This window comes from Capra hircus, chromosome 13 (assembly GCF_001704415.2).
Source record: "Capra hircus breed San Clemente chromosome 13, ASM170441v1, whole genome shotgun sequence".
Lineage (NCBI taxonomy): Eukaryota > Metazoa > Chordata > Mammalia > Artiodactyla > Bovidae > Capra > Capra hircus.
Window position 1 is genome coordinate 64691765 of NC_030820.1, and position 13227 is coordinate 64704991.

Sequence of the window (13227 nt, forward strand, 5' to 3'; positions counted from 1 at the left end):
GCATGTAGCAGTTCTAGGTCACAGTCCTGCCAGAGTGTCTGCATCTGTCAAATGGGGATAATAATTGCGCCACGCTTCTTTGGGCAAAGATGCAGCGAGATGGTATGTGTAAGATGCCTGTCCTGATACCCAGCACACAGGGCACACTCATCACATGTCAGCCACTGTTGTGTGGGAATGGGAAAGGGTGGGGCAGGAGCGTGGGGAGTTGCCCACCAGCCTCTGGGGGCAACTGCTGGGTCCTCTGCATCACTTTGGCTCTCTCTCCCCCCAGGGTCACTTCCCTCCGAGGGCCATTCAGATCGCGCAGAAGCAGCCCGCTTGGAGGGCAGAGCACGAGATCCAGTCACTCTGCAACCTTTTGCAGGTTCTGGACAGTTACCGGAACTACTCAGAGCCCCTGCAGCTGCTCCTGGCCAAGGTCATGCGCTTTGAACGGTCAGTGAGGGGCTCACCCCTTGGCCCCTGGCCTGGGGCTGGGCCGTGCAAGAAGGGCCCGGCTGTGAAGGCCACGTTGGGTCCACCAGCCCCTCTGTGGGGTGTCAGCTGTGAGAAACCGTCTGTCATTTCACCTTCATGCTCACTGTTATGACGACAGCATGCTGTATCTCAGCCATTTATTGAGAATCTGCTCAGAATTAAGGAGCCACTGAGTGTGGCTAGTTAGAACCTCAGAAAGGATATGGTCCAATTCTCTCTGTCTTCAGATGAGAAAACTAAGGCTGTGGGTGGGGGGGAGTTTGTTGTTGTTGTTTTTCAGGGGCTTAGTTGTGTCCGACTCTTTGCGACCCCATGGACTAAAGCATGCCAAGCTTCTCTGTCTTCACTATCTCCCACCCAGAGTTTGCCCAAGCTTATGTCCATTGAGTCGGCGATGCCATCCAACCATCTCATCCTCTGTCACCCCCTTCTCCTCCTGCCGTCAATCTTTCCCAGCATCCAGGCCTTTTCCAATGAGTCGACTCTTCGAATCAGGTGGCCAAAGTATTGGAGCTTCAACATCAGTCCTTCCAATGGATATTCAGGGTTGATTTCCTTTAGAATTGTCCTATTTGATCTCCTCATTGTCTATGGGACTCTCAAGAGTCTTCTCCAGCACCGCAATTTGAAAGCATCAGTTCATTGGCAGTCAGCCTTCTTTATAGTCCAGCTCTCACACCCGACTACTGGGAACTATAGGTTTGACTAGATGGACCTTTGTTGGCAAAGTGAGGGGAATGACTCAACTGAGTTCACCCCCTAAATAAGTAGCAGAGCTGAGACTCAAATTCAGGCCTTAAAAGCCAGAAGGGATCACAGATGAGGTATACTTCATCCAGGTAGCAACAACTAGGGGAAGGGTCTGTGAACTTGGATGAGAAAAAATTTTATCTCTTTTTTCATTACCCTCTTAAATTTATCATTACCTTCAGTCGTGAATGTAGGTAACAAACCACTATATAATTTTTTAAACCAAAAGAACTTAGAGATATTATCACGTATTTAAGATGTTGCAGATTTTTCAAAAGCCAATTTTCATTTATCACATCTTTGAAAAGATGGTAGTTATTAGGTCTGTTGCTAGCTCTTGTTTTGCAGAAAGAGGCAGATATATTGCTGTATCACAAACTTAGATTTGTGTTAACTGTAATTCTGCTATATTTTCTTTTATACATTTAAAACATTGTTTTGTGAAGCATTCACCAGATTGCCAGTTGGTCCATGGCACAAAGAAAGGACCGAGTAAGTCCCTTGGCGTAGAGAAGCCTGAGAGGTGCTTTTGTGGTATTTCCACATTATTTCCAGGAAATTTCAGTGCCCTCAGGGGGGCAGCCTAGTAGAGTATTTGAGGTAAGACCTGTCTTGAAACTCTAAATGTAAGCTCACTATAGGTTTGTGTTCTATCTTCCTTCATAGAGGTCACAGTCTAGGGCATAACCGCCACTAACTAAATGGACCCTTCATTACCAAGGCAGGGTCCATCTCACAGATAATAAAAGCCAAGAAAGGGAGATAACCTTCCAGCTGATGTGGCCAAGGGAGTTTGACAGAAGAGGTGGTGTTTGAGCTGGTAGATTTGACAGGTGGAGATGTACACAGGACATCGCAGGCAGGGGGAACCATCTTCTTTGCTCCAGTCCAGGGGAGAGGGGAGGGTATCACTGCTGTCTTAACTGTAAGATTCGATAGCAGGCAGAATGGTATCACAGTAAGAAAAAGAATCACAGGGCTAGAAACTCTGGAATTTAATGTCCCATCTGCCTTGGTGTGACCTCAGGCAAGCCACTTAACCTTCCTGAGCCTACAATTTCCATGGGGGAAATGAAGACAATACTATGAAATCTCCAGGTTTTTTGTGAACATCAGGAGGTCGTGATTATTAAAGCTCTCTGCTGGTTGCTTGTTATTTCTGAGACTGGGGGTTAACAGATCAAACAGGATTCTTCCACTAGAAAGTGACAGAAAATCTGGCCTAGGGGAATGTGTTGATGGCTCATATATATCATATATATTTGCAGCTTATGCAAATATGAATGCAAAGGAGGGTCTCTGGCTGAGACTCCCACTTCATGGTAGCCGGCCCGCTACCACAGCCACAGCTCCAAGCTTCCATCTGTCCAAGTTCAGTCCACTGGGAAAAGGAGTTACCTCTTCTCAGTTAAGTCAGAGCCTTGGGATTAGTATTTTCTGAACCAGATTGACCTCACTCGAATCACCAATTGGTCAGTGATGTTCTGATTGCCTGAGAGTCAAGAAAAGGTGTTTCCCCTAAAGTAAAATCAGGGACTGGACTTCCCTGGTGGTTGAGTGGTTAGGAATCTGCCTGCTAATGCAGTGGACAGTCTCTGTTCTGTGTGGGATCCCTGGTCCAGGAAGATCCCACATGCCGTGGAACAGTTAAGCCCGTACACCACAACAGCTGAGCCAGTGCTCCAGAGAAGCACACAGCAATGAGAATGCTCCACAATGCTCCACAGAAAGAGAAGCTGCTGCAAGGAGAAGTCCAGGCACTGAGACAAAGACCTAGCACAGCCAAAAATAAGTTAAACAAACAAAACCAAAAATCAGCGGGTGGAAAAAGGTGACCAGATGCTTGACAGCAAAAAAAAAAAAAGAAAGAAAGAGAGAAAGAAAGAAACAGATATCTGCTATAAGAGAGATCTTTCTTCACACCCCCAAATGTTGGATGAGCTGGATGATCTCTGAGGTTCTACCCTGGAATAAAGGCTGGCCTACTGGACATGGAACAACAGACTGGTTCCAAATAGGAAAAGGAGTACGTCAAGGCTGTATATTGTCACCCTGCTTATTTAACTTATATGCAGAGTACATCTTGAGAAACGCTGGACTGGAAGAAACACAAGCTGGAATCAAGATTGCCAAGAGAAATATCAATAACCTCAAATATGCAGATGACACCACCCTTATGGCAGAAAGTGAAGGGGAGCTAAAAAGCCTCTTGATGAAAGTGAAAGAGGAGAGTGAAAAAGTTGGCTTAAAGCTCAGCATTCAGAAAACGAAGATCATGGTATCCTGTCCCATAACTTCATGGGAAATAGATGGGGAAACAGTAGAAACAGTGTCAGACTTTATTTTTTGGGGCTCCAAAATCACCGCAGATGGTGACTGCAGCCATGAAATTAAAATTACTCCTTGGAAGAAAAGTTATGACCAACCTAGATAGTATATTCAAAAGCAGAGACATTACTTTGCTGACTAAGGTCCGTCTAGTCAAGGCTATGGTTTTTCCTGTGGTCATGTATGGATGTGAGAGTTGGACTGTGAAGAAGGCTGAGCGCCAAAGAATTGATGCTTTTGAACTGTGGTGTTGGAGAAGACTCTTGAGAGTCCCTTGGACTGCAAGGAGATCCAACCAGTCCATTCTGAAGGAGATCAACCCTGGGATTTCTTTGGAAGGAATGATGCTGAGGCTGAAGCGCCAGTACTTTGGCCACCTCATGCGAAGAGTTGACTCATTGGAAAAGACTCTGATGCTAGGAGGGATTAGGGGCAGGAGGAGAAGGGGACGACAGAGGATGAGATGGCTGGATGGCATCACGGACTCGATGGATGTGAGTCTGAGTGAACTCCGGGAGTTGGTGATGGACAGGGAGGCCTGGCGTGCTGCGATTCACGGGGTCGCAAAGAGTCGGACACGACTGAGAGACTGAACTGAACTGAACTGTGTTCTTTTTATCCCTAAAGTCTTCTTCCCCGGCTGAATATGCCTGCCTTCTCCAAACTAGTCACTGTTATCTGGGCGTCTCCTCTTTCCTCTGTTGATAAAGCCTCTGGTTTGTGCATTGTCCCCTCTGCTGGAGCTTACTGCTGTTTCTCTGAACGTGCAGGCTTCCAGCTCTCTCTGCCTTTGGACATGGTGGCCCCTCTGCCTAGGAGTCTCTTCCATCTCTCTGTTGCCCTGGATGACTCCACTCACTATCCTAGAGGCCTCTCTGGTCTTCCTAAACTGGGTTAAGTGCCCTTTCTCTGTGCTTCTGAATTAGCCTCTCCTAAAGTGGTTTTCTTTTTGGCTGTGCCTTGCAGCTTGCAGGATCTTGGATCCTTGACCATGGACTGAACCCAGGCAGTGAAAGTGTGAAGTCCTAACCACTGAACCCCCAGGGAATTCTCATTTTAAAGTATTTTAAAATCTTATTTACTTCCTGTACTTAAGTGTAATTTTGAGAACAAGATTTGTGTCCTTTATCACTATGCCTTGTAGATACCACTGGTATTTGTCTAACTTATTGAATGGATTAATAAATATTAAAAGAGGTGTGGTTTGAACTTGCATTTGAAATATAGAAACTATCCTCCTCTGAGCTTAAGAACTCTTAGTTTGCTTTGAACCTGGCTACCTCTGCTCTAGAAGTTCTTAGTTGGGTAGTAAGCTATTAGGGATCATAATAAAACCGTTTATCCATCTCTTTCTATATATGCTCATCTCCATTTTACAGACAGGAGAAACTGAGGCTCAGGGAGGGGATATGAGTCACCTACTATCACACAGCTAAGGGCAGAACCAGGATTTGGATCCTAGTGTGATGCTAAAGCCAGTGCTCTTAATCATTTAGCTACTCACCCACTGCTTCCAGCAGCTGTTCATTCATTTACTCAATGACCATTCATTGAGCATTTAGTTAAGTGCCTAAAGCAGACTGACAAAGGCTGTATTCTCCTGAAGCTTCCGCCTAATGGAGGTGGGAACTGGACACATGTTAGTGAAGAGGTCAAGCTTGATGGAGCTGGGGCTGGGCAGTTCTGAGGTCCCTCGAGCCCCATCTGTGCTTTCAGGCGCACGTGCATGCTCAGTCACTTCAGTCGTGTCCAACTCTTTGTGACCCTATGGACTGTAGCCCGCCAGGCTCCTCTGTCCTTGGAAGTCTCCAGGCAAGAATACTGGAGTGGGTTGCCATGTCCTCTTCCAGGGGATCTTCCCAACCCAGGGATCGAACCCGAGTCTCTTAGATCTCCTGCACTGGCAGGCGGGTTCTTTATCACTGGTGCCACCTGGGAAGCCCGTCTGCGCTTTCACACTCCAGAGCAAAGAGCAGGCCATCTAGATATCCTCCTGGCAGGGACCAGACTGTGTGTTGCTACCAGACCAACCGGCCACGGTCTTTCCCCAGGTTTGGTCGCAGGCGTGTGATCGTCAAGAAGGGCCAGAGGGGCAACAGCTTTTATTTTATCTACCTGGGCACGGTGGCCGTGACGGAGGACGAGGATGGCAGCAGTGCCTTCCTGGATCCCCACCCGACGTTGCTGCAAAAGGGCAGCTGTTTCGGGGTGAGCACGGGGGAAGGGTCTGCCCTCCTGGGGAGGGGTTGGGGGTGACAGGGCTCCTGCTGGAACCTCCAGGCCCGGCCCAGTCCTGCCTTCTGCTTCGTGCGAGTCCCTGCCCTGTCAAATGCCGATTGAGCTGGGCCTGGTAATGTCCAAGTCCAACCATTTCATCAGTGATGTTTTAAGGAGTATGTTCTCTCTGTAACCCCCAGAGATGCAGTGAACCCTCAGCAAGGCCTCTCCAGCTTCCTTTCCCTGCCTTGGTCAAGCCTGGTTGCCTCTTTTCCACAGGCAGCATATGGCGGTGGGCGGTGGAGGGGCAGGGGGTCGATCCACAGCAGCAGGGAGTGAGCAGGGGCACAGGATGGGCCAGGGAACCTGCATTCTGGGGAAGAGAGATTTCTGGGGGGAGATGGAAACGGGGAAGAGGTGGTCAAGGCTGCGGACAGAAAGCTCAGGGTGCCTCTCATTTGCCTGTGCTCCTGTCCATTCAACAGGAAATGGGCTCCCTCAGCTCTACAGTGAGAAGGGCCACCGTGGTCTGTATGGAAGAAACGGAGCTCTTGGTTGTTGACCGAGAGGATTTCATGGCGAATAAGCTGGACGAAGAAGTTAAAAAGGATGCTCAGCTTCGGTTTGAATTTTTTAGGTAACTCTGCCAGCCAGCACCTTCCTCCTGTGTTTCTTAGGCACCTTTGTCCTCGGCCCGGTGGGGAACACTGGGTGCCATTCTCTCTGCCTGAAATGCTCTTTGGGACCCACCTCCCACCCAACTTCAACTTTTCTGTCTAGCAAACTCCTACTATACCTTCAGGTCGCAGCTCAAATATCCCTTTCTTAATGAGCTGCTAACATGCTTTGCACACTTGTTGGGCTCAGCCTTTTGTACCACCCACTTTATCTAATGTGAACATTCAATCCCACATGTTTCTCATTCTCCCCAGTTCATAGTGAAGGAAGCGAAGCTCAGGGTGGTGATGTGTCCAGAATGTCTGACTTAGAAGTCCCCAGGCTTCACGGCCTCGCCTCCCTCACCAAGGCCACCTCCCTGCATCCCAGAATAGAGTGGGTGCTCCCCTCAGCGCTTCTATCACACCCTGTGTGTCCTTAAAGCCCCATCCAAACTATAATTCTTGCGCCATCAGACAGGAAGCAAGCAGCTCGGCGGCAAGGACAGGCCTGCCTTTTTCACCATCATCTTCTCTCTGCTGTCCCAGTGCCAGGCACAGACAGGTGCTCATCCAATTATCTTTAGTTCCTCGCCTTGAGGAAAAGAGTGAAAGTCAATTGCAGCATCCATGCTGGCACCAAGGATACAGGTTGCAGGGATGCAGAGGCAGAGAGAAGTGTGATGGGCAGAGGGCTCTGGCCTCTGTGGGCTGGAGCTAAGAGAGCCACCCCCATGAAGGGGCCGCAGCCCTTCAAGGGCGGACTCAGTCCTGAAGGGAGGGGCAGTTCATATTTTCATACAGTGGAAGAAAAACAGGGCCATGTTCTAATCGCAGCTCTTGAGTTTATCCGCCACAGGACTCTCGACAGGTCACTTCACTTCCCTGGGCTTTCATCTCCTGTCTTGAAAAGTGGGGATCAGGATTCCTCTGTCCGAGGTCATTGTAAGAATCCAGTGCCATGTTCATGGGAAGTGTGTGGCCCAGTCTTGGCCCAGGAGGCACTCCTTCTCTGGTCGCCCCGCTTTCCTCCTTGTCTCCAGACCCTTCTCCTCCTTGCACACAGTACCGACCCTGTTCCCCTTTGATGCCCCGGTGGAGCTCATTGCCCCCACCCCCAGCTTGAGGCCTGAGTCACCCGAGTCCTGAGCTCACAATTTGGAGCTGAGAAAAGATCTGTGATGCTTATTAGCAGCCCAGTGGGGCCACCTATGAAAGCCCATTATTTATGGTATACTAGGTTTGAGGTCAAAGAAGGGGTGGTCATCGCAGGGTGGGCCTTCCACCATAGGGCACCAACAGGCCAAAAGAAGAGGGTCCTGACCTCCGCCATCCCCTGGCCCAGGGCTGAGGACCGGCAGTCAGTAGACTGGAGGAGGGAGACAAGGGTTGGAATGAGCTGCCCAAACCAGAGGCAGGGCCTGGACTGCTGGGCTGGGGGAGAGGACAGCTGAAGTGAGGAACTCTTGGGTATTCCTTGGAATGGGAGCAGTTCAGTGGTCCCCAGGTTAGTGGGGGATTCAGCTGGAAGAAGCTTCTGGAGGAAGGATCGAAAGAGAGCGAAGCCCCAATAGCTTGGGTGCCTCTGAGGTGCAGTGAGGGGAGCAGTTGGGGGGCAGGGCCTTGAGAAGAGGGCAGGGGAGCAAAGGACAAGTGACAGGAGGCCGGCTGCAGGCGGGGCTAGCGACAGGACGGTGCGAAGTCATCCACCTCAGGCCTCTGCCAGGGCAGGAGCACACACCCCCTTTCCAGGAATCGCCAAGTGCTAGGCCTCTGCCGTGATGGACAGTGAGGAAGTCTCACAGGCTTTTCCCCTCAGGAAGATGGACCTGTTTCACTCCTGGTCCGATGAGACGCTCTGGAAGCTCGTAGTCCTGGGGAAGGTAGAGAAGTTCTCCTACGGGCAGCTGATCTCAAAGGACTTTATAGAATCGTCCTCCATCATGTTTGTCTGTGAGGTGAGAGGTCTGGGGTGGGGGTGGTGAAGCTAAGGAGACCATGGCTAGTCTGGCATCCTGTGGCCAGGTGACCGGGTGGAGCCCTGGTTTGTCATATGTCCTTTTCTTTAATTTTTTTTTTTTTTTTGACCTGGACCATTTTTTAAAAGTCTTTATTGAATTTGTTACAATAGTGTTTCTTTTCTTTTTTAATGTTTTGTTCTTTTGGCCATGAGGCATGTGGGATCTTCGTTCCCTGAGCAGGGACTGAGCCCCTCCCCCTGCACTAGAAGGTGAGTTCCTAACCACTAGACCACCAGGGAAGTCCCAGCACATCCTTTTCTGAGCACCCACATCCTGGTTGCTTGGAAAATTCCTTGGACAAAGGACCCTGATGGGCTTCAGTCCATGGGGTTGCAAAGAGTCACAACTGAGTGACTGAGTTTAAAAAAAGCAAAGGACACTCTTTGGCCTCCCACCCTCAGAGGGTTTCTGTGATCGTTAAGATACAGAGCTGTTCCATCAGAAAGAAGGCAAGTGTTGGGGGAGGGTTCTCTTTCCTTGAGCTCATCTATGTGTTTGTTTATAGATACATATTTAAATTATGCATTTGGCAATTGAATTTTAAGGATTCCAGATCACTTTTTAAAAATTATTATCTTAAAATTGTAAAAGTGATAATGACCGTATTATAAAAATTTCCAGGAAGAGGAGAAAATGAGCTCATCACCTGGGAATAGATTTTCAAAAGTGATATTTCTTAAAATCACCGTTTTTTTGGACTCTCAGAGCAAATTGCTTTCCAGAAGGAGGGCGCCACTTTCTCTAGCTCCCAGCAACATACAGCTTTGTCAGTACCACCAACCTCTGCCAGTCGCTCTCTCAAAGGTTTTTTTAATTTAATAGGTAACAGTTATTACCTCTTTGAGGATTTAACTTATATATATTCTTTTAGATTATTAGTGCGATTAATCTTGTTTACTATATAAATTTTGTCTTTTCCAATAATTTCATAGGTACGGTTACTACCTCTTTGAGAATTTAATTTACATAATTTTTCTGATTACTGACGAGATTAATCCTATTTGTTTACTATCTCAATTTTGTATTTTGCGAATTGCTTTATGTCCTTTGCCAACTTCTCTGTTGGTTGACAATGAAAAGAAAATTTTAAATTTATTGTGTGTTTACTGTGTAACCAAAGGATGTTGCTATTGTCATCATTCCTGTTTTATAGACACGAAAGGGACGGTGTTAAGTGGCTTGTTCAAGTTCACGCAGTTGATCAGGGGCAGAGGCAGGGTTGAACCCAGGTCTGTCTGACCCCAAGGCTCCTTTTCCCAGAAGCTGGGGCTTGGGATTGACTTGAGTCCACCTTTCTGTCAACTGTTGACTCTGCTCAAACCCCTAAGTAGCTCATTATCACCACCAACATCCTCATCATCAAAACCACCATTTCGGCGGGGAGGGGCTCTTCACTCCTGGGCGTCATTAATCTTGTTTTGCGTTACTTTGGAATAGGTAGTACTTCACATGGTTCAAAATTCAAAATACTCACAAGAGTGATGGCTCCCTTTCCCCTCTCTTCCCCATTCTATCCCTCCTCACAGACCACCCCTGGCACCAGTTTCTTACGTCTGTTCTGCACACGTTGTCTGTGTACACAGGCAAATGCATGTGTGTGTTTTTTCCTTTTGTTTTCATAAGTCGCATCACCGTATACAGACTCTTCTGCACTTTGCTGTTTCACTTATAAGTGTTTCTATAGGTTGTTCCATATCAGTACCTAGAGAACTTACTCATTCTCTCTTAACATTGTGTAGTATTTTATTGTATGGTTGTATTTTAATTTATCTAACCAGTTCCCTAATTGATGGATATTTAGGTTATCTCAACACTTGCTTTTTCAAACAGTGCTTTGATGAACAGCCATGTATCAAGTACCATTCCACCATAAATCTTCAGCAGAGCTCTACCATGAAGGTATTATTATTCCAAGTTTATAGTTGAGGAAGCTGAGGCTAAGATGTCTTAGGAAAGGCCACCCAGCTAGCCAGTGGCAGAGCCAGAACTCTGCCCGCAGACTTTTAGTATCTCCCATAGACCTATGGTTTACATGTTAAACCAAGACAAACATTTGGCAAGTTTTTGCCAAGGTCATGACACATTGGTTCAGGCCCTGGAGGGATACAAAGGTGGAAAAGGCTGGTTCTCTCTCCTTATATATATTCTCCACTAGATTCTGTGTGTAGACAAACAAAGTTGTCAGTGCCAGTTACCGAGCAATTAGTGCAAACTCTGTGAATTATAAGAATTCAGGATAGGAAACTCTTGAAAGGCTGAAGGCTCTCAGGAGGGCTTCCTGGAGAAGGTGAGGTGGGGGATGAGCCTTGAAATATAGGGCCCTTAGACAAAAGCAGCAGAGAAGGCAATGGCACCCCACTCCAGTACTCTCGCCTGGAGAATCCCAGGGGCGGAGGAGCCTGGTGGGCTGCCATCTATGGGGTCGCACAGAGTCGGACACGACTGAAGTGACTTAGCAGCAGCAGCAGCAAACAAAAGCAGGGGTCAAGATTGGTTGTGTGCTGGAGCTGGCTCCTCCTGGCCGGTGAAAGCTGATTGTTAAGTTCTCAGGAATTTATTCAATTTATTTAATTACAATTAAATATATTATATTGAAAACAAGGCTATTAATACTGGAAAACGTATCATTCCTGAGCGTTATTGCATTTTACTACTATCTGTGCGCTTGAGGTGGCTTTTGCCTGTCATATCCGTGTGGTGGAAATCTAAACACTGTGCCCATCTCTTCTCAATTCCGTGTTCAGCAACTTCCCACTGGTAGCTGAAAATCAGCCGTAGTGGAAGCATGTATGCAAGGGAAATAGGCAGACACTCTTAAGTCAGGCATTGATTTATGACCTTGCTGACTGTCTTAAGAAAGCTATACAGAAAATATTTATAATGCAGATTAAATTCCACAGTGGGCTGGGTCTCTAGCTGTTACGTTGTAAAGAGAACAAAATTAAGAAAATGTTTTTCCAGTATTTAAGAAAGAGCCATCATAGATTCATCCTGAAAGTCCTCATTGATGAAGAGGTGAAGTTCTGATATGCACAGTGCTGTTTAGTCTCAAAGTCACGTCCAACTCTTTTGCGACCCTCTAGACTGTAGCCCACCAGGCTCCTCTGTCCATGGGATTTCCCAGGCAAGGATACTGGAGCAGGCTGCCGTTTCCTTCTCCAGGGCATCTTCCCGACCCAGGGATCAAACCTGCATCTCCTGCGTTGGCAGGTGGGTTCTTTACCATTGAGCCACCAGGGAAGTTAATATACATAGTGTTAAACTTGAAAGAGGTTTCAGTGTAATGAATATAATTTATACGAGGGTGAGAAAGAGTTTACCAGTGGATTACAAGTCAGACTTATTAATTATTTGGGGAAAAGAGTAGTTTGGCACGTAACTTAATTTGTCAAATCATGGTTGAACTGTGACTACAGGCTAGCCACAGGCATGTGAGTTCAGCCAACATCAACGAAAGCATTCTGTGAGAATCAGTTGGCTATATAGAATTTCCAATAAGAGTGTGGTACATTTTGAAAGTGAAAGTGAAGTTGCTCAGTTGTGTCCGACTCTCTGCGACCCCATGGATTGTAGCCCACCAGGCTCCTCCCTCCATGGGATTCTCCAGGCAAGAGTACTGGAGTGGGTTGCCATTTCCTTCTCCAGGGGATCTTCCTGACGCAGGGATCGAACTTGGGTCTCCTGCATTCCAGGCAGACGCTTTAACCTCTGGGCCACCAGGGAAGCCCATTTTATTACTGTTTATAAGTTATGTGTAACGCACCCTTCATAACAGTAAAATGTATAGACATGGATACACTTTACCCAGGAGCAGGTTGTTTGAGCATCTCCAGGAGTGTGTTTATGTTGTGATTCTGTGTTCAGTCCGAGAGAACAGTCAAGTCTAGCTAGTGTAAGCAGGAAAGGGATTTACTGTAAATGGGATGTTAAATGACTAACAGATTTACTAGTGAGGGGAGACCTGAATAAACAGGCTTTGGACTGAAAGTGACTCTCACATAACTTCAGACCAGAATCCAGAACTGGACCGTCCCTGATGCTTGCTGCCCCTGCCAAGTTTAGGAAGCCACCTTTACAACTACTGTCTCCACTGACGAAGTGGATGTCCCTCAGTTCCATAACCAAGCCTTGCCTAGATTCGTTGGATTGGTGGAAGCTAAATCACATCCAGGGACTTCCCTGATGGTCCAGTGGTTAGGAATCCGCCTGCCAATGCAGGGGACATAGATTCGATCCCTGGCCTGGGAAGATCCCACATACCGCAGGGCAACTAAGCCCATGTGCCACGCCCACTGAAGCCCACCCCCCTGAGAGCCTGTGCCCCACAACAAGAGAAGCCACTGCAACGAGAAGCCCGCACACGGCAACAAAGCCCCAGCACAGCCCCAAATAAATAAATACAAGAATAAAAAAAAAAAATCACATCCAGAGCCTGAGCAGCAGGGGAGCGTGGGAAATGTAGTGTTTGGCTGCTGGCCTCTACACGCTTAACACTGAAGGGGGATTCAATGCACAGAATCTGACCCAGAGGAGGGTGAGGATGAGGGTGAGGTCCTTGCCAGTGGAGGGCGGGGAATAGTTTGGTAAGTTTGGAGAATCCTATTGTCTTGTGAGGAGAGGTGGGAGATGGCCTAGAGGAGGAACCTGGTAGGGGAGAGCCCTGAAGGCCAACCTGTGTGCTGAGTCGCCTCAGTCGTGTCCGACTCTGTGCAACCCTATGGACTGTAGCCCACCAGGCTCCCCTGTCCATGGGATTCTCCAGGCAAGAATATGGA

General features: G+C 47.7%; 1 protein-coding gene across 2 annotated transcripts in view; it reads left to right on the forward strand.

Moving 5' to 3' along the window:
* Positions 1-13227, forward strand: part of CNBD2 (cyclic nucleotide binding domain containing 2) — a 50054-nt gene that overhangs the window by 13236 nt on the left and 23591 nt on the right. For both annotated transcript variants that reach the window (XM_013968971.2, XM_013968972.2), the window contains exons 4-7: positions 275-438; positions 5610-5766; positions 6261-6412; positions 8251-8389. In XM_013968971.2, the coding sequence (XP_013824425.1) occupies positions 275-438; positions 5610-5766; positions 6261-6412; positions 8251-8389 (612 nt within the window). The remainder of the gene's footprint in view (positions 1-274; positions 439-5609; positions 5767-6260; positions 6413-8250; positions 8390-13227) is intronic.